This window comes from Diplotaxodon limnothrissa, linkage group LG1 (assembly GCF_057381915.1).
Source record: "Diplotaxodon limnothrissa isolate DT_005_m linkage group LG1, D_limnothrissa_male_GT1.1, whole genome shotgun sequence".
In the NCBI taxonomy this organism is placed as follows: Eukaryota; Metazoa; Chordata; class Actinopteri; order Cichliformes; family Cichlidae; genus Diplotaxodon; species Diplotaxodon limnothrissa.
The window spans coordinates 4,223,701-4,246,448 of record NC_140596.1 but is presented as its reverse complement, the minus strand read 5'-3'; the positions used below and the strand labels follow the sequence as shown (position 1 = coordinate 4,246,448).

At 39.8% G+C, this 22,748-nt stretch overlaps 1 protein-coding gene across 1 annotated transcript in view; it reads left to right on the top strand.

Moving 5' to 3' along the window:
* LOC146639282 (neural-cadherin-like) overlaps window positions 1–22,748 on the top strand; it is a 347,375-nt gene that overhangs the window by 282,751 nt on the left and 41,876 nt on the right. Inside the window, exon 33 of the mRNA XM_085358982.1 lies at window positions 13,771–14,035. Coding sequence (XP_085215108.1) covers window positions 13,771–14,035 — 265 coding nt within the window. The remainder of the gene's footprint in view (window positions 1–13,770; window positions 14,036–22,748) is intronic.

Below are 22,748 nucleotides of genomic sequence, written 5' to 3'. Positions count from 1 at the left end.
TCTTTAAGTTGCTTGAAGACCTCTCATCCGAGAAGCTTCTTCAGTACACTGAAGTACAGTCCCAGCACTACTCCTTCGAGGATTCCAACGTTCACATTTTGGACAGAGAAGACAGATGGTTTGAAAGAAGAGTGAAAGAAGCGTCTATGTCCACTGTGAACAACCATCTTTGAACAGAGGCGGCGGCTTACAATCCAGTTTCCTTCCCAGACGCCTTAACGCTCACTCACATCCTGGGCCATTTGACCTCAGTAAATCACATGATAGGGGGGTAGGTTTCACAGTTGGTTCACCCGAAACCGCGGCTGATTGTGACCCACACCCGTTTTCACATGTGATTAGGTAGAGGATCAATAGGGGGTCCATGACACTCTTGGGGACCCTCCCATAGGGCTTAAAATCTGGGACTCTCCACCAGTTGATCTTAGAACTGAAGAAGCTTCTCGGATGAGAGGGGAAACATCTTCAAGAAACTTAAAGAAGTCCAGACGCTTTTCTCTCCAAGCTCCTTAGATTCCCAGTGAAGTTTGGTAGGACAATGAATCTATTTGCATTTTATACAAAGCTATCACCTGAATTTGTACACTGTAGGGACAACTCACGTAGGATCAGACTGATTAAATATTTAAAAGTAAATAGACATTTATGCTCATTTGTCATGGTCACTTATGTGAATTCAAGACCTAATGAGCCAGACAAGTCAACAAAAAGTGAATGAATAAATTAAAGGAGGCACACAGCTTTCAGTGAGACGCTTTGGCCAACCACACAGATGTGACAGGAGTAAACAAAGTAAACAACTTTTTGTTTTTTACCTTTGACTTCTTGGGGCCCCCACCTAAGGCAGTGAGAGGGAAATCATCACAGGTGTACATCTCCTGTTTCCAAACAACATTTCCTTTCAGGGCAGATAAAAGACATTCGAAACAACCAGAAACAGATGCATGTCTTTACTTTAGTGTTTTTGGTTTCTCAACAGTTTTTTTTCCAGCTGTTAATATCCAGATGTTCACTTGTTGTTGTTGTTTTGTGTTGTTGCATGTCTTCTTTTTAATTAATGTTTTCCATCCATCAGTTTATAAAATGAAAACAGTCACATCATTGCACTACACTAATCTTAATCATCGATGGAACATATTAAACCTTGGCCGGGCCTGTAGCGGCTTACCAGTATATACAGAGGACGTCTGACTTCTGACACTTGTTTAGAATAATTGGTTTGTGTGCAAACAACTGCAAATTATTATTATTATTGAATAATGTGAATAATTATTATTATTTGTTAGGAAAATGGGAAAGAAGTGCAGCATCTGATTAAAACACTTGGAAACATACACAGAAATACAGCATATAAAGTAAAGCCAGACAGAAACAGCCTGAATTCTCTTACACAAGCGTTATTTAGTCTGTGTTAAATAGACTTTAGGAATCGTTCTCCAGCCTTCAAAAGGCTTCTTTGGGTGATCACACACTGCTTCAGTAATGTTGAGCTGCAGGCTCTGGGGAGGCCAGTCCAGGACTGATAGCGTTCTGTTGTGTGTTTGGCATCATTGTCATGCAAGAAAATAACGCTGTTGCCAATCAGATGCTTTCCAGATGTTATTACTGTACATGGTGGATCAACATCTGATTTCTCTGTATGCATTTTCCACCGTGTTTTACAAACGAGTATAGATGCTCACTGCGCACCTTCCCAGTTCTTTACTCGTGCCTTTCCCTGTCTTTTGCCCCACACTCAAACCACACGTATTGATCAAACATCTGTGTCTTAAATGATGATGATTATCCATACCATGGCAGCCGTTTAAATCTCCTCTGATCTCCATCTGTCTATCCTTTCTGTTCATCCATTCCCACACTCCCTCCTAAATATCACATTGCTCCATCAGCACAGCCACATGGGGAGCGAGTGCACATCGTTTATCTATCATAAATAGTGCATTTATTCCTGAGTGCAGAGCAGTGAAACATTGGAAACCCTGCTGAGTTCTTGGTGGAAACATAACCGTTTACTGCCTGCTAAGATTATATTTTTCACTGTAATAGTTTTGATTGCTTTTAATCAGAGGAAGAAATTAGTATGTGTTACTCTTGGTTGGATACACTGTTACATTGTGAGGAGCCCCTTCTGTTTGTGTATGGCTTCACATCCAACAGTATGCTTAGTAAAAGATATTACAAAGCATATTAGGCTCTCTTCTTTAAATGACTTTAGTCTCTCTGATTACTGATAAAGTTCCTGTTTTTTGAGCCACTGTTTTTTGTGCTGTAACAATTTTACGTGCATGAAATTCAATTGAATTTACAACAGTAGCCTCAAGGCACTTCATACTGTGAGGTAAGGGCCTTACAATATTAAAGAGAAAACCCCAGAAATCAGATGAGCAAGCACTTGGTGACAGTGGGAAGAAACAACAGCTCTGTTTTATCAGAAAGATAATGCCTCTGACAGAACCAGGCTCGTGGAGTGACAGCCATCTGCGGTACAAACTGGATGCCCTGGTGTTGTGTGTGCAGTAGCATCAACTTCCGTGTGACCGCTTTCAACCGGAGGACAGTTGCATAGGTCACCTGGTGGTGGAGGGGAATCTGCCTCCAAACAAGCTTGGTCTGACTTGGACTGCCTGTAATCACTCTCAGGCAAACTAATGAAGGTGTGCTATTAATTCATGTTTAATTTATAAACATAGACAGGTTTCCAACACTGCACCGATGAGCACAACTCATCTGCAATGTGTCTCGATAATCGCGATAGGTGGAAAGGGGATCAGCTCTTTTGGTTTCCAACTGGTTCTGTTCTGGTTATATTGCTGTATAAAAGCTGTCTATGTAATTTTGACGTTCTGCAGCAACTTCCTTCAGGAGTTTCTTTTCATAGATGGCAACAGATTTGCAGCTTTTTGACGGGTTTACACGGTTAATCGCTGCATTATCACAAACACGTTGCATGTAATTGGCAGTATGACTCAATTATTGCTGATTTTTTGCCATTTTGATGCACCAAAGTCATTTTGAAGACTAGAGCTGGTTGCAGGTGGTCACGGGACTGGCCCCCGTCTTTTAAGCCATTGTTTCTCAACCTTTTGGAGCCATGGCACATATTTCACATTAGAAAAATCACGTGGCACAGCACCAAACAAAAATGTCACAAAAAGCATGATCATTTTTCCCCATAGACCAGGCACAGCAGAATTGGCTCTGTTTGTCCCCAGTATACCTTTGTTGCCTTCTTCTGACCACTACTCATGCTAGGAATTTTCTCCGGGACCAGGTCAGACTGACTACTTTTCCTTTTCACATATTTATCTATTGCTATTACGTGCTGTGTCGCCTCACAGCATGACTATTATGTAATTTCCTCTCTGTCTTCTTCTGTTTTACCTGCAGTTGGCAACACATTTAATTAGAGCAGGTAGTTGTACTGCCCTCTGGTGGAAGAGAATGTAATTGTTCTCCCCGTTACTCACGCCGATCGCTTAGAGTACTAATCAGGTGGAACCAGATAATCTTCCACGGCAGACCTGATCATTTCTTGGGAAACACTGTTCTAAGCAATGATTTCAAAGGCAACGAGGTTGCTCATCCATTGGACACTGTCAATAATAATTTTGGTCATACCACAGTCTCCAACCAGTGTTTGCCCCAGTGTGACTGTAGTGTGATGAGGATGGTTCAGGGTCACCTGATCGAACCCTATCAGATTGTCAAAATGGAAAGTTTTAAGCCTAATGTTAAAAGTAGGGAGAGTGTCGACCCCTCCAATCCAAGTTGAGAACTATTAGCAGCTCTAGGAACCACAAGTGAGCCTGCAGTCTGAGAGTGAAGTGCTCTGTTAGGATGAAGTGATACTATGAGGTCTTCAAAATATGATGTGGCCAAATTATTGGAGACTTTGTATGTGAGTTGAAAGATTTTAAGTTCAATTCTGGATTCAACAGGGAGCCAATAAAGGGAAGATAATGATGTTACTCTCTTCGGTACTCTTGCTGCAGCGTTTTGCTACCTGAAGGCTTTATAGAGAGATCTGAAAACAAACTGATAATACTGAATTATAATTTATAATATAGTTCAGCCTAGGAGTAATACATGCATGAATTCACTTTTCAGCATCGTTCTTTTCACTACTTTTAGTGATACTGTCCAGATTAAAGAAAGCAGTGCTGCGTATTTGTTTAACGTGCATGTTGAAGGCCACATCCTGATCACAAATGACTGCAACCTTCCTTTAGTGCTACTATAGGCCAAGGAAATGTCATCCAGAGAAGGTATCTGCTTCACAGATAAATATTATTTAATATAATCTACATTGCAATGAAAATGTATAATATTCCTTTAAAAAAAGCGCACATAAAATAAAAAGGGTGTAATAAAAAGTATTCAGTGACTAAGTTTGTGTGTGAGGAAATCATCTTGCAAATATTAACACACATAAGTTATTTTAGAGCAAAGCTTCACTTACTTGTTTTGAATTTCTCATGGTGAATAGAGCAACAGGGAACATCAGAAGTATCTGAGGTAGTTTGCAGCCCTGCCCTGAGTGAAGGAGGATTTTTAGGAAAGGATAGCCACAGCCTCTCTGTTCTCTACTTAACTGTTGCATTTGGGATCCATTCGTGATGTTCATAATGTTGAAATTCAAACCTAGAAGACAGCCAAGCATCTCTTATTACTCAAACAACATCAGACGTTAGAATCCAAAAGGAAGAGTCACCGTGAAAAAGCTTTACTCTTTTCTTTTCATGTACAGGGAGTACAGAATTATTAGGCAAGTTGTATTTTTGAGGAATAATTTTATTATTGAACAACAACCATGTTCTCAATGAACCCAAAAAACTCATTAATATCAAAGCTGAATGTTTTTGGAAGTAGTTTTTAGTTTGTTTGTAGTTTGAGCTATTTTAGGGGGATATCTGTGTGTGCAGGTGACTATTACTGTGCACAATTATTAGGCAACTTAACAAAAAACAAATATATACCCATTTCAATTATTTATTTTTACCAGTGAAACCAATATAACATCTCCACATTCACAAATATACATTTCTGACATTCAAAAACAAAACAAAAACAAATCAGCGACCAATATAGCCACCTTTCTTTGCAAGGACACTCAAAAGCCTGCCATCCATGGATTCTGTCAGTGTTTTGATCTGTTCACCATCAACATTGCGTGCAGCAGCAACCACAGCCTCCCAGACACTGTTCAGAGAGGTGTACTGTTTTCCCTCCTTGTAAATCTCACATTTGATGATGGACCACAGGTTCTCAATGGGGTTCAGATCAGGTGAACAAGGAGGCCATGTCATTAGTTTCTCTTCTTTTATACCCTTTCTTGCCAGCCACGCTGTGGAGTACTTGGACGCGTGTGATGGAGCATTGTCCTGCATGAAAATCATGTTTTTCTTGAAGGATGCAGACTTCTTCCTGTACCACTGCTTGAAGAAGGTGTCTTCCAGAAACTGGCAGTAGGACTGGGAGTTGAGCTTGACTCCATCCTCAACCCGAAAAGGCCCCACAAGCTCATCTTTGATGATACCAGCCCAAACCAGTACTCCACCTCCACCTTGCTGGCGTCGGACTGGAGCTCTCTGCCCTTTACCAATCCAGCCACGGGCCCATCCATCTGGCCCATCAAGACTCACTCTCATTTCATCAGTCCATAAAACCTTAGAAGAATCAGTCTTGAGATATTTCTTGGCCCAGTCTTGACGTTTCAGCTTGTGTGTCTTGTTCAGTGGTGGTCGTCTTTCAGCCTTTCTTACCTTGGACATGTCTCTGAGTATTGCACACCTTGTGCTTTTGGGCACTCCAGTGATGTTGCAGCTCTGAAATATGGCCAAACTGGTGGCAAGTGGCATCTTGGCAGCTGCACGCTTGACTTTTCTCAGTTCATGGGCAGTTATTTTGCGCCTTGGTTTTTCCACACGCTTCTTGCGACCCTGTTGACTATTTGGAATGAAACGCTTGATTGTTCGATGATCACGCTTCAGAAGCTTTGCAATTTTGAGACTGCTGCATCCCTCTGCAAGATATCTCACTATTTTTGACTTTTCTGAGCCTGTCAAGTCCTTCTTTTGACCCATTTTGCCAAAGGAAAGGAAGTTGCCTAATAATTATGCACACCTGATATAGGGTGTTGATGTCATTAGACCACACCCCTTCTCATTACAGAGATGCACATCACCTAATATGCTTAATTGGTAGTAGGCTTTCGAGCCTATACAGCTTGGAGTAAGACAACATGCATGAAGAGGATGATGTGGACAAAATACTCATTTGCCTAATAATTCTGCACTCCCTGTAGAAGCTTCAGTCAGCGCTGACCATGGTCACAGAGACAGCTTTATATCAAATATATAGATGTATGTTATTTAAATATACAAATAGTAGGTATAATAGTTTGCAGCCCAAGAATTTTAAGAATTGGAACTAACTTTGATACATGCAGATATTTCACATAGACGTAGTCAAGATATTAGCTTATTTGCTGATATTGATTATGACCACACTGTTACTTAAGTACTAATTTATACTGCAATTAAACAAAAACCCACAAGAATTATCTTGTGGGTTTTATATAAAAACATTATATTAAATTATTCCGTGGCAAATTTAGTCATTTCGAATCTTTCATATAAAAAGAAAAGTATGAACCATTACACTAAGTAATTATTTTTGAATTGGCTCACGAGCTCCAGCATGATTTTTGGACCATCGGCCTCGACTTAACCAACCAGGAAATTCCTGCGCTCAGTGTTTGTGTTCGTGTCTTCAGAATTAATATTCATCGTAAAGGGAGCGTTGCTCCTCTCTTCAGTCTCATTACCTCGCAGTGAGAATGACCCATATTTTGGCTCACTGGGATCTTTGCTTTCTGTCACAGTGAGTGAATGCACACGAACACACCGATTCTATGGCACTAATCTTCTATTGACTACTGAGATAAAATGAAGTAGACGGGAGCTGAATTTCACTCGGTCGTACTACATTACGCATAGCAATCTTTTGCTGTATATCACAAAGTGGGTTTATATCACAATTACTACGGTAAAGAAATAGTCTGAAAACTTTGAACTTATTTATTTTTAGCTCTTTTTTTGCAATTTAAAACTAAAAGACTGATGTAGATTTTACCCTTTCACCGCTTTAATTTTCACTTTTTGCCAGCTTTGTTAGATATGCTTAAATTTAATTATACCTAACCATGGACATAATTAAAGATGTTATTATTGGATTCTCTAGTACAGTGCAGATTTTATCCTGCACATTTTCTTTCCTGACTATTAATGTCTCAAAGGTAGATGAAATATTTATTATTCTTTTCAAACTTTGCTTTTGTGACCAGCACGATGACATTTGCAAACGTGATTACAAATTAATCACAGGTTATAAAAACAAACTTTAAAAAGACCTTTGAGGCAATAAGGCAAAAACTTTTATTACCCAGGAATGAGGAAAAAAATGTGTATGTGCTTCCTGAGTAACAGCTTGGGGAAAAGTGCTGACACCTTAGCCTCTCGCAATTTATTTTTTAACATAAGTAATTGTTATTGAGAAAGTATTGGAGGGCCGTGTTGGAGCTCGAGTTGCAATCACACTATAAGCGTAGTCCAGTGAACCATGCACGCCTGCTTTTTCAGGTGGGCCCACCCACGTCGCACAGCAAGCTGGACATTGTATTTCAAATGCACTCTGGCTTAGTATAAGTGCTCCATAAGATGTTTGAACCAGGCATTAGCAGCTCAACATGACTGATTAGCGTACCATCACAATAAGTGGCTCAGCCACTGTTATTCATCATATAATTACACATATAGTTGCTCTTAATAAAAAAGTTTTCATAGATATTCATCAGACTTTGTATTTTACCACAAAGCTCGGTTACCATGTCAGTAGTGTGGCTGCAGAAAGCTGCACCACTCGAGCAGTCACTCTGTCATCCAATCATCCTGCTTTGTCTCTGTTTATATTCACGCACTGAGTTGCTGCACGAAACTTTATAGGATCAGCCCGTCTCATTGACGGGTCTATTATTAACATATTGAGCTCTCAAGTGGGGTGGTAGCAGAACCAAAAGGGGTAAAGGGCAGGTATTACGACATGGGAAGACAGAACCAGCATGAGATCATTGATGTTTGTATGACATCCCTAGCAGTTCCTTTCAGATTAAGGAAAGAAGGAGCTCATAAATGACAATCAAAGGTCATGTCCTTGTTGTAAAAACCAAAAGCTGCTTTTTCTCCACAGTCCATGCTGCATAGTATCAAATTTGCATCAACTTGCAGTTTATTTCTAAATGACAGGCTATTCCTGCTTGATGGCTTGATGACTGATTAAATAAGACATTAAAATCTTGCTGGGCAAGAAGATGCTTTGCAGTTTTAATGCTTCATTAAGTTCACGCTGTTTGGCTCATTTATTTTTACAAGGCAGATTACCTTGACCGCAGGATGACAGACAGAATGACATCCTGAACTAAACTCATCAGTTGCACAGCCAGTCTCTTTCACATATGAAGAATTTGTGATTGATCACGTTATAAAGAATAGAATATGCACTTCTGTTTAAAATGACCTCGTTTAGTGAAGATCATGTAGATTTTTTCCTAAAATTGACACCAAACTGGAGCTTGTGGTGTTCGTGGAGAGTATTAAACATAAATTAAAGTGATCTGCCTTTAAGCTGGTAAAAATGCAAAACGATGCCATTTGCTCAACAGTTTTTATTTTTAATGGCAAAGTTGATGTGTAGTCCCGAAAGCATCTGACTGCAGATTAGGTCTCTGCAGACAAGCAGATATGGGTGCAGAAGGGCAATAACAATTGTACGAATGCAAAGTGGAAGCTGGTATTGAGCATCAAATTTCCTTCTATTCCCTAGTATAAATAAAGTTGAAGAAAAAATGCCTTCACTAGTCATATATGCACACAATCTACCTTCACACACCATTATTTAATCATGAGAACTGGGGAGATTAATGCATCATCTGCACATGTCTGCAATACTAAAGGCTGCGGCGCTGAGAGCAGTCTGTCGCTGGAAGCATCTGTGGGGAATGGAAGGGTCCCTGCAGTGGGACTGTTTACTGAAAAATGGAGTTGCACACCTTCACACACACCTAGTGCAAAAACACAAAGACACACTATCAAATGCACTCAGTCACATACCACCCAGGGAGCGGAGCAGGAGCCAAATTGCACCACTCCGTTCAGCTTTAATTGGGGGTAAAATCAGGTGGCAGTGAGTGTGTCTGGTTAGAAAGCTCTGCCCCAGTGGATTCTGAATATAATTAATACTTCATCACAGAGCCTTGAAATGAGCCACGGTCCTCCAACTAAACAACCTTGGAGCCATCCAACACTTTATCCAACTGAAGAAACGACCGTGGGATTGATGGAAAATCCAAAGATGGGCAGAGGAGGAAGGACTGACGTGACAAAGGGAAAAGGAGGAAAAAGAAAGAAGACTGCGAGATCAGTAGACAGCTACAGAGGGTGCTGGCAAGCGATGGCTGTTTTCTTTTTGACAAAGTTTTCCTCCCCAAAAACACTTGTTAAATCTTTATTTGTCGAGAATGAGTGAGAGAGTTAATGGTAGCCACCCACTTCTCCTTCACATCTCACTTTCTTTGTCTCAGTTCCTCTGCCCTTTTCATCTCAGTCCTCTGTTTATGTGGCAGCAGTGGCAGACAAAGATGGAGGGGAGAAAATTATGCTCAGTGGGACACTTGGAGGAAACAGTTTGAAATTGAAATGAGGACGACCCACCCACCGCCCAATCCCTCTTAACACTGCATATGGACATGTTCTATCCTGGTTTTCTTCTCCTTCTAGCTGAGTTTCATACACACACACATGCAGACACACAGCTTCCTGGACGGATTTTTTTTTTTTGTTCAAATGAATATTGCTCTGTGATAGACATGTGGTGAGCATCACAGCCGAGCCAAAATCTTCATCTCGAGATCTGAGCCTTGAAGAGAACAGCTTGTTGTGTAAACACGGGGGAAAGTGCTGGTGTTCTCCCTTATTCTCCTCTCATCCACGAAGTCGCTTTCTCCTTTTGTCTCTCCCATTCCTCACAAGATTGTACTGGACAACCACGCCTGTGTGTGTGTGTGTGTGTGTGTGTGTGTGTGTGTGTGTGTGTGTGTGTGTGTGTGTGTGTGTGTGTGTCAGTGCTACAAATCAACAAATTGCAAGTTTAAATGCCAGCTTTCAATGTTCTCTCATTTAATATTTATTCTAGGCCCAGAGCAAAAGCAGAAATGACAATTACCTTTTTCCCAGGGTGTTTGTAATTAAATGGTAAGACACATGTTGTCACTGCTTAGGGAGTAAAACTGGCCGTAGGCGTTCTTGTGGTAGAATCCGATTGCTTGATATGAGAAAGGTTTACCTGAATGCACGTTCTGGTCATACAGTCATTAAACTGTGTTGGGAAATTTCTGTTTTGGGAATTATTTATTTTCCCCACGTCTAACCCCCATGGAATCGATCTGGCTTATTGGCCTACTGGCCAAATTGTCCTATTGATCCAATCTTTTAACATCCTTGTGGAATCTTTTCTTTCTTTTGATCCATTAGCTTTAAAACCTGAAATTTGAACTCAGGTCAGCGCAACATATTTTCCCTCTAATGGCATTCTGCCATTAAGAGAGTTCCTCTGCCAAGGAAAGATCTCTTTGTTTCTTTGTCTGCAAGAGTACACAAAAACCAGGCTGAATTTCATGACCTCCCATGAGGAAAAAAGCCATTAAATTTTGGTTTCTTGGCCTCAGTTTCAATTTGTTTACTGGGATTTTGAAATCCATGCTGCTCAGACTTCTGCCAATGCCCCAAAACAAAGAGGCTCTATGTCATTTAGTTTATGCCCACTAAGCACTGAAAAGTACACTTGAAAGGTGCTCGAAGATAGACAAACGTCAGCTTTGCTTTGCAAGAAAACTGTTTTCAGAGGAATCGTTTCGCAGGGAGGTTGACTGATAATCCCTTGAGAGCAGGTCTCTGTAAGGAGAGATATACTTAGTGTTTTCACATTAATTACCTCCCCCAAGCAGGTTTTGTTTTTGATAGCGTGTGTGTGCGTGCGCCATTCTATCTGTAAACGTGATCGCTCAAAAAGCTTTGATTGAGGTGCAGAGTGGTCATGGTAACAATCCATTAAACTTTTGCTAATATCCACCGATTTTTCTTGCTCAAAAATTGACAAAAAGTGTAAAAAGGCCAGAGTATGACCTCTGACCTCTCCTTCAAGGCCAAAGTGATAATAATGGTAGACAGATCTATTTATTTAAGTTCTGTTTCTTACTGTGATTGTTTGTATTGACAGCATATAAGCAGGGAATGATATATGGGGATTCTAAATATCACATTACTTTGATCTCTGACATCTTCTTTAAGGTCAAATAAGTCCAAACGTTGATACAATGTTTTTTATCCAAAATTGTACTTAAAATGCTACATCGTCTGTTTTATTGGCAACATTTAGGACAATATGCTCTTATATAGGGATTCTAAATATGAAATTATAGTTTACATCCACATTTCATGTCACATTTGCACTTCACATCTGCGTTCCTTTCAAGCTCACCTCAATATATGTCGTGTCCTTAAACAAAGTGTCATGAGAATTAGTTAGAAACATACTGCAGTATAATGTTATGTATGAAGCTCAAGTTATTCATGTCCAGTTATTTACAAACCATTGGCTACTATCCATTTCCTACTCCGACAGTACTCCTATGCAATCAAAGTAGAAATCCGTCATGTTAGTCTGATTTTAATGCACTAAAAACTTACCTTTGAGAAGAACAAGAAAACCCAAAATGAATATGTAGTACAAAATATAATCCTGTTTGCTTAAAAATCAGAGAGTTCCAAGGCAAAAACTGCTGCTGACTGAAAAGAAGGACTTGTTTCATTTGCCAGAAATCATCTTTATAATCCTCAAGACTGATTCTGTGGACAGATGAGACGAATTTGAACTTTTCTGACAGTTACATAAAACTAACCTCATTTGATAAAAAGAACATGGTGATGGTAGTGTGATTGTCTGGGTGTGACTTGCTGCTTCAGAGCCTGGACGAATTCCAGTAATCGATGAAACAGTTAATAGTGATCAGTTCTGAATTCTCGGGGTAAATGTTGACATGTTCTATCTTTCTCATAGTTGCGAATCAACTGGCAGCTACACTTTTGTGGAAACAGTTCAGATCAGAAGATGAGGCTCGAGCTGAGCAGGAAGAGGATAACATTTTAGCCACATGCTGGTGGCGCTGTGTCTTTCCTTCACGTGTTTGCTTCTTTGGTGAAAGGAACTCATCTCATCATATTTGGCAAATCAGCATGCTGGCTTCCACAAACCAGAGCCTGCTCCTGTGTATATTTATTGGAATTAGTGTAATTTTACAATACAATACAACTTTATTTGTATAGCACCTTTAAAAGACCAGTGGTACACCAAAGTGCTTTACAATAAAAACAGGAAATTTAAGACAATAAATAAAAGACTATTAACAAAGTACCACATATGTCATCAGGTTAAGGGCACTAATTATACAACAATAAAAGGGAATATAAGAACAAAGTTACTAAGAACAGATATAGCTAAAAGATAAAGTACATAGATAAGAAATTGAACCAAATATAAAACAGGGACGCTAACTAGATGGAAAAGGTATGTTGAATAAATGAGTTTTTAAACGGGATTTAAAAGATAAAACGGAGTCTGACGCAGCGATAGGAAGGTTGTTCCACAGATTCGGTGCAACCAGGGCAAAAGCACGGTCACCCCTCGATTTAAGTCTAGATCTAGGCTGAGCCAGGAGTAATTGGGCTGAAGACCTGAGGGCTCGCCCAGGGACATATAGACTAAGAAGATCGACAAGATAACGAGGGGCTAAATTATTTATAATTTTAAAGGTGAGCAACAATATTTCAAATTCAATGCGATATTTTATGGGTAACCAATGCAACTCAATAAGAACTGGGGTGATAGAGGCATGCTTTCTAGTGCCAGTCAGGAGGCGAGCCGCAGCATTCTGGACAAGCTGAAGCCTGTGAAGGAGAGCGGAGTGAAGACCAAAGTAGAGGGAGTTACAGTAATCCAATCTAGAAGTCACAAAAGCATGAATGAGCTTTTCAAGATCTTTATGAGGGACATAGTGCTTAGCCTTAGCAATAAGGCGAAGTTGGTAGAAGCTAGATTTGATTACTGAAGACACTTGTTTGTTAAATTTGAAAGAGCTGTCCAGCAGAACCCCTAGGTCACTAACTGAGTCAGGGAACGAAGTGGCAAAGGAACCAAAGGTATCAGCTGATTTTACACCAATTAGTGCAGATTTATGAATGAAGTATTCTTTTTTTCTAATAAGTAATCTCAAAAAAATGATTGACTGTACCTTTAAACGCTGAATTCATGAATATTCAAGTACTTTTCAGTTATATGCATCCCTGTGAAAATCTACGTACACCACATGATTGACCAACTTGTTGAACCACCTTTAAAAGCAATCATTTGAAGTGTTATTCTTTGTGCGGCTTTGTCAGTCTCTCATATTGTTGTGAAGGAATTTTGGCCCACTCTTCTTCACAGTGTTGCTTTAGATCACTGGCTTGTTGCGTGAACCAGTTTCCACCAAGCTTTGGTTGTTAGATGGTTGCTACTTCCTCTCTTACGTCCTGTGGAAACAGTAATGGCGTCCTTAGTTTTTCAGTCTCCTGCTGGATTTGTAAGGCTTATATTAATCGTCCTGTTTTCCCATTGCAGATCTTTCAGGGCCTTCTATGTGTTTTCTACAACCTTGGGGACGGGGACTACAACCTAACACTGCCCACTTATCGACTCGACAATGGTGAGTGGCACGAGGTCTTCCTAGATCGCCATGACAATGAGATGACACTACGAATGGATGGCGGCGGAGGACAGCGTGAGGTTTCAGGACTGCAGGGCCGGAGCCGAGAAATCATCATTGACCCCACTGTGGTGATGCTGGGAAACACTTTCCCTTCAGGCATCAACAAGAGCTTCCAGGGTAGGTGGTTACAGCATTAATCTAATAATACTGTCTCTCAGTGTCTGTCAGTCATGTAGATTTTGGATTTGTAACTTTTTTATGAGCAGAAAAAAAAAAGTCTCCAGACACCAGGGGCTGAATATGTACGTATATAAAAACATGCATGTATTTTTTTTCTACACAAACTGACATTTGTGAAACTAGAGCATGTGTGCACACTGGAAGAAATAAGTTTACCCATGCTTTCTCAGTTTAGCTGCACCACCTCTGAGCTTGAAAAGATTCAATTTTCCAGAGAAATCTTTGGGGAAAAAAAAAAATCAGCTTTTATTTGTGCCCTCCATCGACTTCTTCTACTCCTACAACAGTGCTGATGTGCAGGTTTTCTTAGTAGCAACACGTATCATTCAGAAGAAGACAGCAGTGTATAAATGTTGACAAGGCTGTGCCGACATATACAACCAATGTGGCGACCATACACCAGTAAAAACACTAGATGAGAAGGACCAGAGCCCCACCTCCTAATCTTAATCACCTCGCCACACCGTCTGCCTTTACAAACAATTGTGAAAGAACGGGCTGTTTTAACCCTTGTATGGTGTTCGGGTCTGTGAGACCCGTTTTCAGTTTTTTTCAAAAGAAAAATTAACCCTTGTGTGGTGTTCGTATTTTTGTTACTCAGCCAGTGTTCATGGGTCTGGTGGACCCGCTAGAGTTTTGGCTTTCCAAATTAACACTATCAAACAATTTTATGTTAAATTACTCAACAGATGTTTACTTCATCCCAATTACAAGCCATATGAACAGCAAACATGATTATTTTTTTCCCTTTACCTTTGTTAGATCACATTTATGAATTAATGTGCTTCTCGTTTTTTTTTTTTTTTTTAAATAAAATGTTATAAAAAAAATAAATCAGTTATAATCAAGTGGAGTGAGTGGAAAGACACAACACATTTACACGTGAAGCAACATGTTTCACAACTAAATGGGATCAGCCGCTCATCAATGGTGATATTAGGCCCAGGGTTGTAAAACGGGGAGGTGGTGCACACACTTATCCCACACTGTCCTGATGGCAGCTAGCTTGTCTCTCTGCCGTTGAGCTGGTCTGTTGTCTCGGTTATCAAAACGAATAATCCTGGAAATTTTGTGGAAGTTTTCCAGAGACACTGATGCACGGAAAGGTTCGTGCCGGTTTCTGCATCCCACAGGGATTCTGTGGATTCCCCTTTGGACCTGAAAACTCCTGCAAGGATAAGAACCCCAAAGTAGGCCTTTGGGGTTCTTAGATGAATTTGGTCCATCTCCTTCCACCTCTCTCCAAAAACACACCTTCCTTCTAGATTACTGCAATCCAGAAAAAATTTCTGGATGGAATCTGGGATGAAAAGCTCAAATGAAGACTTGATGTCCTGCACATGAGTAACTGTCAGCCGTGTTGGCCCTGGCTTATCACAGTAACAGCTCTGCAGGGTGGCTCATTTCTTGGGCAAGAAGACCATTCAATTTCACCAGTTGTTGACATCCATATTTCTTCACTTGCTGTCTGGTGGGCTTTTTTTGGTCCTGGAGCTGGCAGCAGATGGGGTACTCGTCTTCGTTTTGTTACTAAATGATGCTCAACCTCCTCTTCTTCAAAGTCACTGTCAGACTCTGAATTTTCAGAAATGTGAAATATTCTGAAACCTCTTTGTCAACATCATCATCCGAAGCCCCTCTCTCTTCCAAAATCAATTGGATGGCCCTCGCAGCAGATAATCTTTTGCCATCTTGATCAGTTGTGATAAAGAACCACACTGGCAAAGTCTTATTTATAGTATTATGCCCCTAATTTGCAGGTGGGACAGGGTATGAGAAAATAAAATTTGGATCCCTCAAGAAAGAGGGTAAAATGTGTGGAAATGTAAGAGCGGACGGTGTTGGTAGTTGAATTTTCAACAATGTTGCAACTTTGTGCGGGAGCAGGAGGGGAAGAAAACACTATCAGCAGCACCAGAAAGGAGGAGGACAGAGTGTGGGAACACAGGACCTACACTTTCAACACTTTTATTAGACCTGGGTCCAGTGGACCCGAACACCTTGTATGTAATGTAAATGCGTGGGGGGAGGTACAGTATGAGGTCATTGAAAATTAGTTCGGATTTATGTTCTTCACAGAAAATAAGCCAAAGCCAATGAATTTCAGGTTGAAAAAATAATTAATTGTTTAAAGAGCTCTGGGAACTTGATGGTATGGGCCTCCATAGCCTACAGTGCCTGTAGGTGTAATGTGCAGGTGGCTCAGAACGTTTGGTCATACAGTGTAGCTGGTTACCAGCAACTGAAGCTTCAAAACAAAAGTGAAGGGATTGTACTACAGTAAATTAATTATATCGTCTTTTTGATGGATGAAAAAATACAACATAAATGCCAAAATATACTTGACTGTCATTAAGAGGACACGGCTTTAGAAGATAACATAGAAAATAGTGCATGGACACATTTCTGCCTGTGTGCCTGCAGAGGATTTTAGATGTGAATTTATATTATTTTATGGGTCTGGCCCCAGGTGTTAAGAAATGAAAATCTGAAATTATTTTGTATCAAAATTCAAACTCAGGAGCTGTGGGGTACGTCTGCTCGGGAGAGACCGAAGCACAACATTCTGCAAGGACAACAAGAAGCTTTTTTGAGTGACCCTCAGAGCAAATCAATACCGATATCTCAGTAATCACTCAGGTTGGCATTGGCATTTCTAACAAACCTGCTCAGCGCAGACTCTCAGAGACTGATTCTCCAGATGTGGACAGATGCCCGACGGTTACAGTCTGTTATTTTCTGCTCTCCCTCCCTGTATTTATAAATTGTCACGTTTTACGACCTCATTTCTATGAGTAACAACTGTAAAATATGCTTTGATGATTTGATGGATGAAAATATTTAGCTGATAGGTTTTGTTTGTACTGAATAATGGACCTATATTTCATTTTATAACACTAAATTAATGGCTTCACTCTTCTTGAATTGAACTGCAGTAGTGAGATTTTCTGAACTGCGGCACGCTAATGACTAAATATTTAAATGTCATTTTTTTCTCATTTCTGTAAAGCTGCTGCTTTTTCCTGTCATCCTAAAAATGAAATAGCAGTAAAACATTGTTTGCTCTTTCAGGGTGATTTATTACTCTGAGTTAAAGAAACCATACATAGTCTGAGTGAAAGAGCAGCATATTGATGTTGTGCAGATTTGTGCAAAGTTGGTGGTTCTGTCACAGTTAAATAGACTGTGATTACATTTTCTTTGGTCATAATACAAATTAAATAGGTGATATTCTTCCAGTGTATCCATATGTGTTCAGCAATGACACAGTCCCAACACTGTTAATGAGGGAAAGCTGTCCAACCAGTTGGTGAGTGGTTGCTGGAGGTCGATGGCAGTCAAGCAGACCTAAAGACTGGTCAGTGACACTCACCAGGAAATGCAAGTTGCAAATGTTTATCCCCCAAATAGTTACAATATAACACTACTATAAGTATAATTGTGCTACAGCAAAGCTGGTGATACAAGTCCAAGTTGCAGAGAAAAAAGTTTTTAAAACCTCTGTGGTACAAAAATTAGCAAATCCTTAAAGTAGTTGAAATTAATCTGCACATTTTGTCGAGTCTTACTTCTAGAACTAATTTGTTTGAGTTGAGGTGTTGTTGTTTCTGTCCCAAGTGGGTTGTTGTTATAGCGTAGCTGCATTCCTTGTCCCCATCAGTAAACTGCTCAGTGTTATTCCAAATCCTGAAAATAATTAAAAACATTTTTTAATTGCTAAGGGGGTAAACACAGAAAAAGAAAAATGTAAAACTTTAAAGAAATGTAACCATTAATTGTGCCTTTTTCTCAATAAATAATTATTGTGAAAAGTTTGAGGAGAAAGTAAAATTCACCCACGTTACAGAGTCCTTTTTCACAACACTAACTGGGCTGTGTAAACTGGATTGTTGAGTACCATTAACTAACCTAGTAATTGCTTGTTTCTACTTTTTTGTAGGGATGTTTCTCTGTACAGAAAACAATATATATTTATGTTCTGCAGAAAACAAAAGTCAGTCATAAATTTGCCCACAGAGTTTACACAAATCTAAGGCAGATGGATGTGAGCAGGGCTGAATCATTAAGGGTTAACATCTTCTTCGGGGAATAGAGGAAAAGGTTATGGCATACAACAATATAAATCTTCCAGAATTTCTCTGATGGATCGCACCGTGGCAAAATAACACAGAAGAATTGTTGTTGCTCGACACCATCTAAACACCATCCAGGCTCTGGTGTATATAATTTGTCTGAGTGTGTGGAAGAAAGAGATAATGTGATGTGTTTGATGTGTCACAGGGTAAGGTGAAAGGGGTGGTGTTTCATTCAGGCAGTTTAGCAAGTATTTTTTCTGAGGAGTGCTGCCAAAAATAGGTTGTTTTATCTATTCATGTGTGCTCTTTTCAAGAGAGAATTGTGACATTTTTATGTATTACTGAATGATTGATATGACACTTTAATGGTTAATTCATCCAAATGCAGTTTTATTGTTAGCTGGGACGATGGCCATGGTCCCTACAGCTCTGTGTGTGTGTGTGTGTGTGTGTGTGTGTGTGTGTGTGTGTGTGTGTGTGTGTGTGTGTGTGTTGTAGTTTTTTCTGTGTATGTGCTATAGTGTGCGCGAGTGGGTGTCAGATTACATTGATGTTATTCTTACAGCTATTTAAGGTCCACTTTTCCCAAAAACTTCAAGACTTCTAAACACAACTAGTCAGATGTCTGTATATATAATATATTAAATTATATCAGGTTCAGAACTGGACTCAGGATAACTTACTTAAACCATAAAGCAGCAACAAGCTGAACTCAACAAACTGTTTTTAATGCTGATAAAGGGAAAAATATATATGCTGGACAAGGATTTAAGCCAGAGGACTACACAGAACAGGACATGGAAACACAGTGCCATGTGGGAAAGAGGCAACAAACACAATAAGTGCTCACCAGGTAATTAAGAAGATGGAAAACACCAGGGAACACAGCTGCAACAAATCAAGTAAAATAGACAAGGAAGGTTAAACTCAATACCAGGCACACGAGATGCTATTAAAATAGAACAGGAACTAAGAAGCTGTCATCAACTGAAACAAGTATGGAACTAAAGGCACAGAAAACAGGAAACTCATAAGTGTAAGTAAGATAAACATAGCACTTCAGACAGAAGGCTATGGAGCTCACACATAATCCCATCATAAAACCAAAAACTCAGAGTGAACCTTCTGAGCTGGAGCACTTAACTAAAGGCATGCAATTCAACAAAAGAACTCACATCAAGCAAGGAAATAATGAGAATTACAGACACAAAGAAAGAACAAAAAGCTAAATGTGAACACTAAAAAATACAGGATCATAAATAGGATAAATGAAAGCACAAAACTAGAAAAAACTCAAAACCCGGGATCCACGCCGCAGGGACCCTGACAGGAACAGCTTTTTAGCTAAGGACATGACAGCAACGTTTTACAGCGCAAAACTCCAAAGGATTTCACCACTGAAGGTATACGTATGATATCATTAAAAGACTGAGAAATCTCTATGCACATGGTCCAAGGACACAAACTGCATGGCATCATTTTTGATTCAATTCAGTTCAGTTCACTTTTATTTATACAGCACTTAATGACAACAACAGTCACCTCGAGGCACCTTAGCCCTTCATGCTGCGTTTCAGTAAAAGCAGGGATGGTTCTATCGTGGAAAACACTGAATGGGCTCAGGGACGTGTATGGAAAGCCATTGCAAGTGAACACAGTTCAGTGCTGCATTCAAAAAGTAAAGTTAAAAAAATTACTATTCAAAAAATATATACTATGAAAATCTTAATCTGAAATTGTATATGGAAGTGATGGATGCTTTCAGTGTTGAGTTCAAAATACAGGTGGAATAAAGTGCCCATGGGATGGGTGAGCATCACATGTGGGACGGCTTCATTAGCACTAAACAGTACACACACTTTTTTTGTTATATTTGTTACACTTTTGTTCCATTTTTCTCAAAGTTCCTGTTTCCAGGCTCAGCCGTCCAGGCGCTCTTTTAATTTTAACCTCATTTGTGCCATGCGAACATGCTAACAGTTTGAATAAGCTGAAACTGCTTTGTGCTGTTTGTTTATTTTACATGGAACAATATCAGCTCACCTTCAGTGTTATGAATTCCCACACAAAAGGGGGCGTTTATTTATTTTTTAACGTGGCCTCATTCTGAACAAACAGATCTGAGTTTTTTGTGCCATTTGTCTGAATTCAGTGTCTGGCCATGACTTTGCAGAGACGTGCTGGCAGATGTAGTTAAAAGTGGTTCTTCACATGCTGAAATTTTATATGAAATCTGTCTCAGTGAGGTCACAAGTCATCATCTAATCACTCCCGGCTTTGACATCGCATCCTCGTCTATCTCCCTGCAGAAGCAGCAGCAGGCATTTCTTCTTGAAAAGTGGAGTCCGATTTACTCTGCTGCATGTTAGCTTGAAGCTGTAAGAAATACAACTGTAGACGCTGACTCCAGCGGTCTCCATGATTACTTCAGCACAACAACATCGTCCATTGTTCCTATTTGGATCAGTTGAGGACCGTAACCCGTTCATACTGGAACCTGATGTTGGCACAAAGGAATAATGTGAACAAAGTAGAATTAGACACTAAGGTTTGCATTGTTAACTGGGACCTACGAGAGACAACAGACTGACTCATGCACATACCGTACTGTACGAACACAAATGTTGGCAGATTCAGTTGAAATATCGAGAGAGAGAAAATAAGCGTGGGTACGGATGGAAAAAGGAAAGATGCTATATGAGAGAGGAAGAGGTCAGAACCAAGAGCCACAGACACAAAGTGAAAGAGAGGCAGAGAACTCCCAGATATTAGACAGTGAGAGATGTAGACAGCTTTGCTTCGGGCAATAAAAGACAATGCATGAGTTTATTAAACGGATTTTAAAAGCACTTCCCTTCAGAAGAGGTACACTTGATAGATGATGGCAGGCCAAGTGAATATCTGTGCACGACTGTGTTTGCTTTTGGGGGATGTCTCTCTTCAAAAAACGACAGGGGAGATGAATTGATAGCTGAATATGCCAGCTTAGCAATTAAGGGATGAAAACACAAATACCATAAACATATGTTGTCACTTAGACAAACAGGAGTAGACGTAATAAGATAATGTAGAATGCCCGAATCGGATGTTGCTGTTAAATAAGAGCATTGCCATTTTATTGAACTTTTTCAAGCAGTCAATTTTAAACTGCTCCTACACTAACGTGACATCTTTGCTGCCCAATAACTGAATAAAACAGAACAAAATACGGCTAATAGAGATTTGCTTACTCTCAATTTGGGGTATCCTAAATAATATATAGGCTCAATTAGACCTCCACAGTTTTCTTTCCTCTGTATCATTGTCTTTAAATCTTAAGTAATTTTAATTTGTTTGAGTTCTTCATGTTTCTCTCTCCGTTGTTCCCTCCTGGGTTTCTCCATCTCTTGTGCTTCCCTGTAGAAATTTAATAAGACTCCTTTAAACATCAAGCAGTGCTCACACAGTTCTAATTACAGCGATTGTGGATTCAAAACTTGCTGTGTGATACAGTCTCTCAGCAGTGGGGTTACTTTCGAGCTAACTCAAACCATAAAGCAGCAACAAGCTGATAGTTTGACCACTGGTGTCAAACTAGCTTTAGCTCATGGACTGCATCCAGCTCAGTTTGATCTCATCAAATAGTAACTTCCACAAAAACTTAAGAATTTTGTATGTTTTTTAAGAGTAAAAGTTTCATATTAAATGAACCGTAAATATTTAGATTATAAATTACTTGTGATTTATTTTCCCATGTTCATTACAAAGAAACTCAGTTGCCCTAAATTTAACCTCCTAAGACCCGAACTCTTCCACGACATGCATTTTTAATTTCTCTTTGATATTTGGGCATATTGGGACCCGATGAATGTAAAAACAAAGAATTACCAGATTTTTTTACCTTATTTTTGTTTTTAAGAAAAATGAGAGCCACATATGAGGATATTTGTTTAAAATTTCGATAGAACAGTAGCAGCATAATGTCCTCGTAAGTGGATATCAGGCCCTTGTAGAGCAAAATTGAGTATTTTGGTCTAAATAACCCAAAATGTGATGTCCACATATGTGGACGCCAGGTCCTAGGAGGTTAAAGAAACAAATCACCTTTGCTCCTTGGTTTAAAGGTTTTATGTCAGTGTGTGTGCAGGCCATCAGTACTGGCTGTGATAACTGAGAATCATTCAGATGTGTGGATTTAACAGTTTGAAAAGATCATCTTATTGCATGATACAGTTCCTAAAGACTTACCATAATACTTCCTGATCCACCCATCCATCCACTGTACCCTGTACCAGCTCTTGGGTACATGGTGTGTTCTCACCTGAATGTCCCAGGTCTGCCACAGGGACTCCACACAGTCGGACATGCCCGAAACAATTCACCAAAAAGCTGGGCAAGAGGCTTCCTAGTCAAGTGCTGAAGCTGCTTCAGGTATTCTTGAGCGGTTATACTCTGAGCCCCTGAAGAATACCCGAGCTCCTCGTCTTGTCTCTGAGGACGAACCTTTAGGAGAAAACTCATTTCAGTCACTTCAGTTCATGTCTGTTTGTGAAGGTAGAAACATGGATTGAGCTGTAAATCAACAGCTTTTCCTT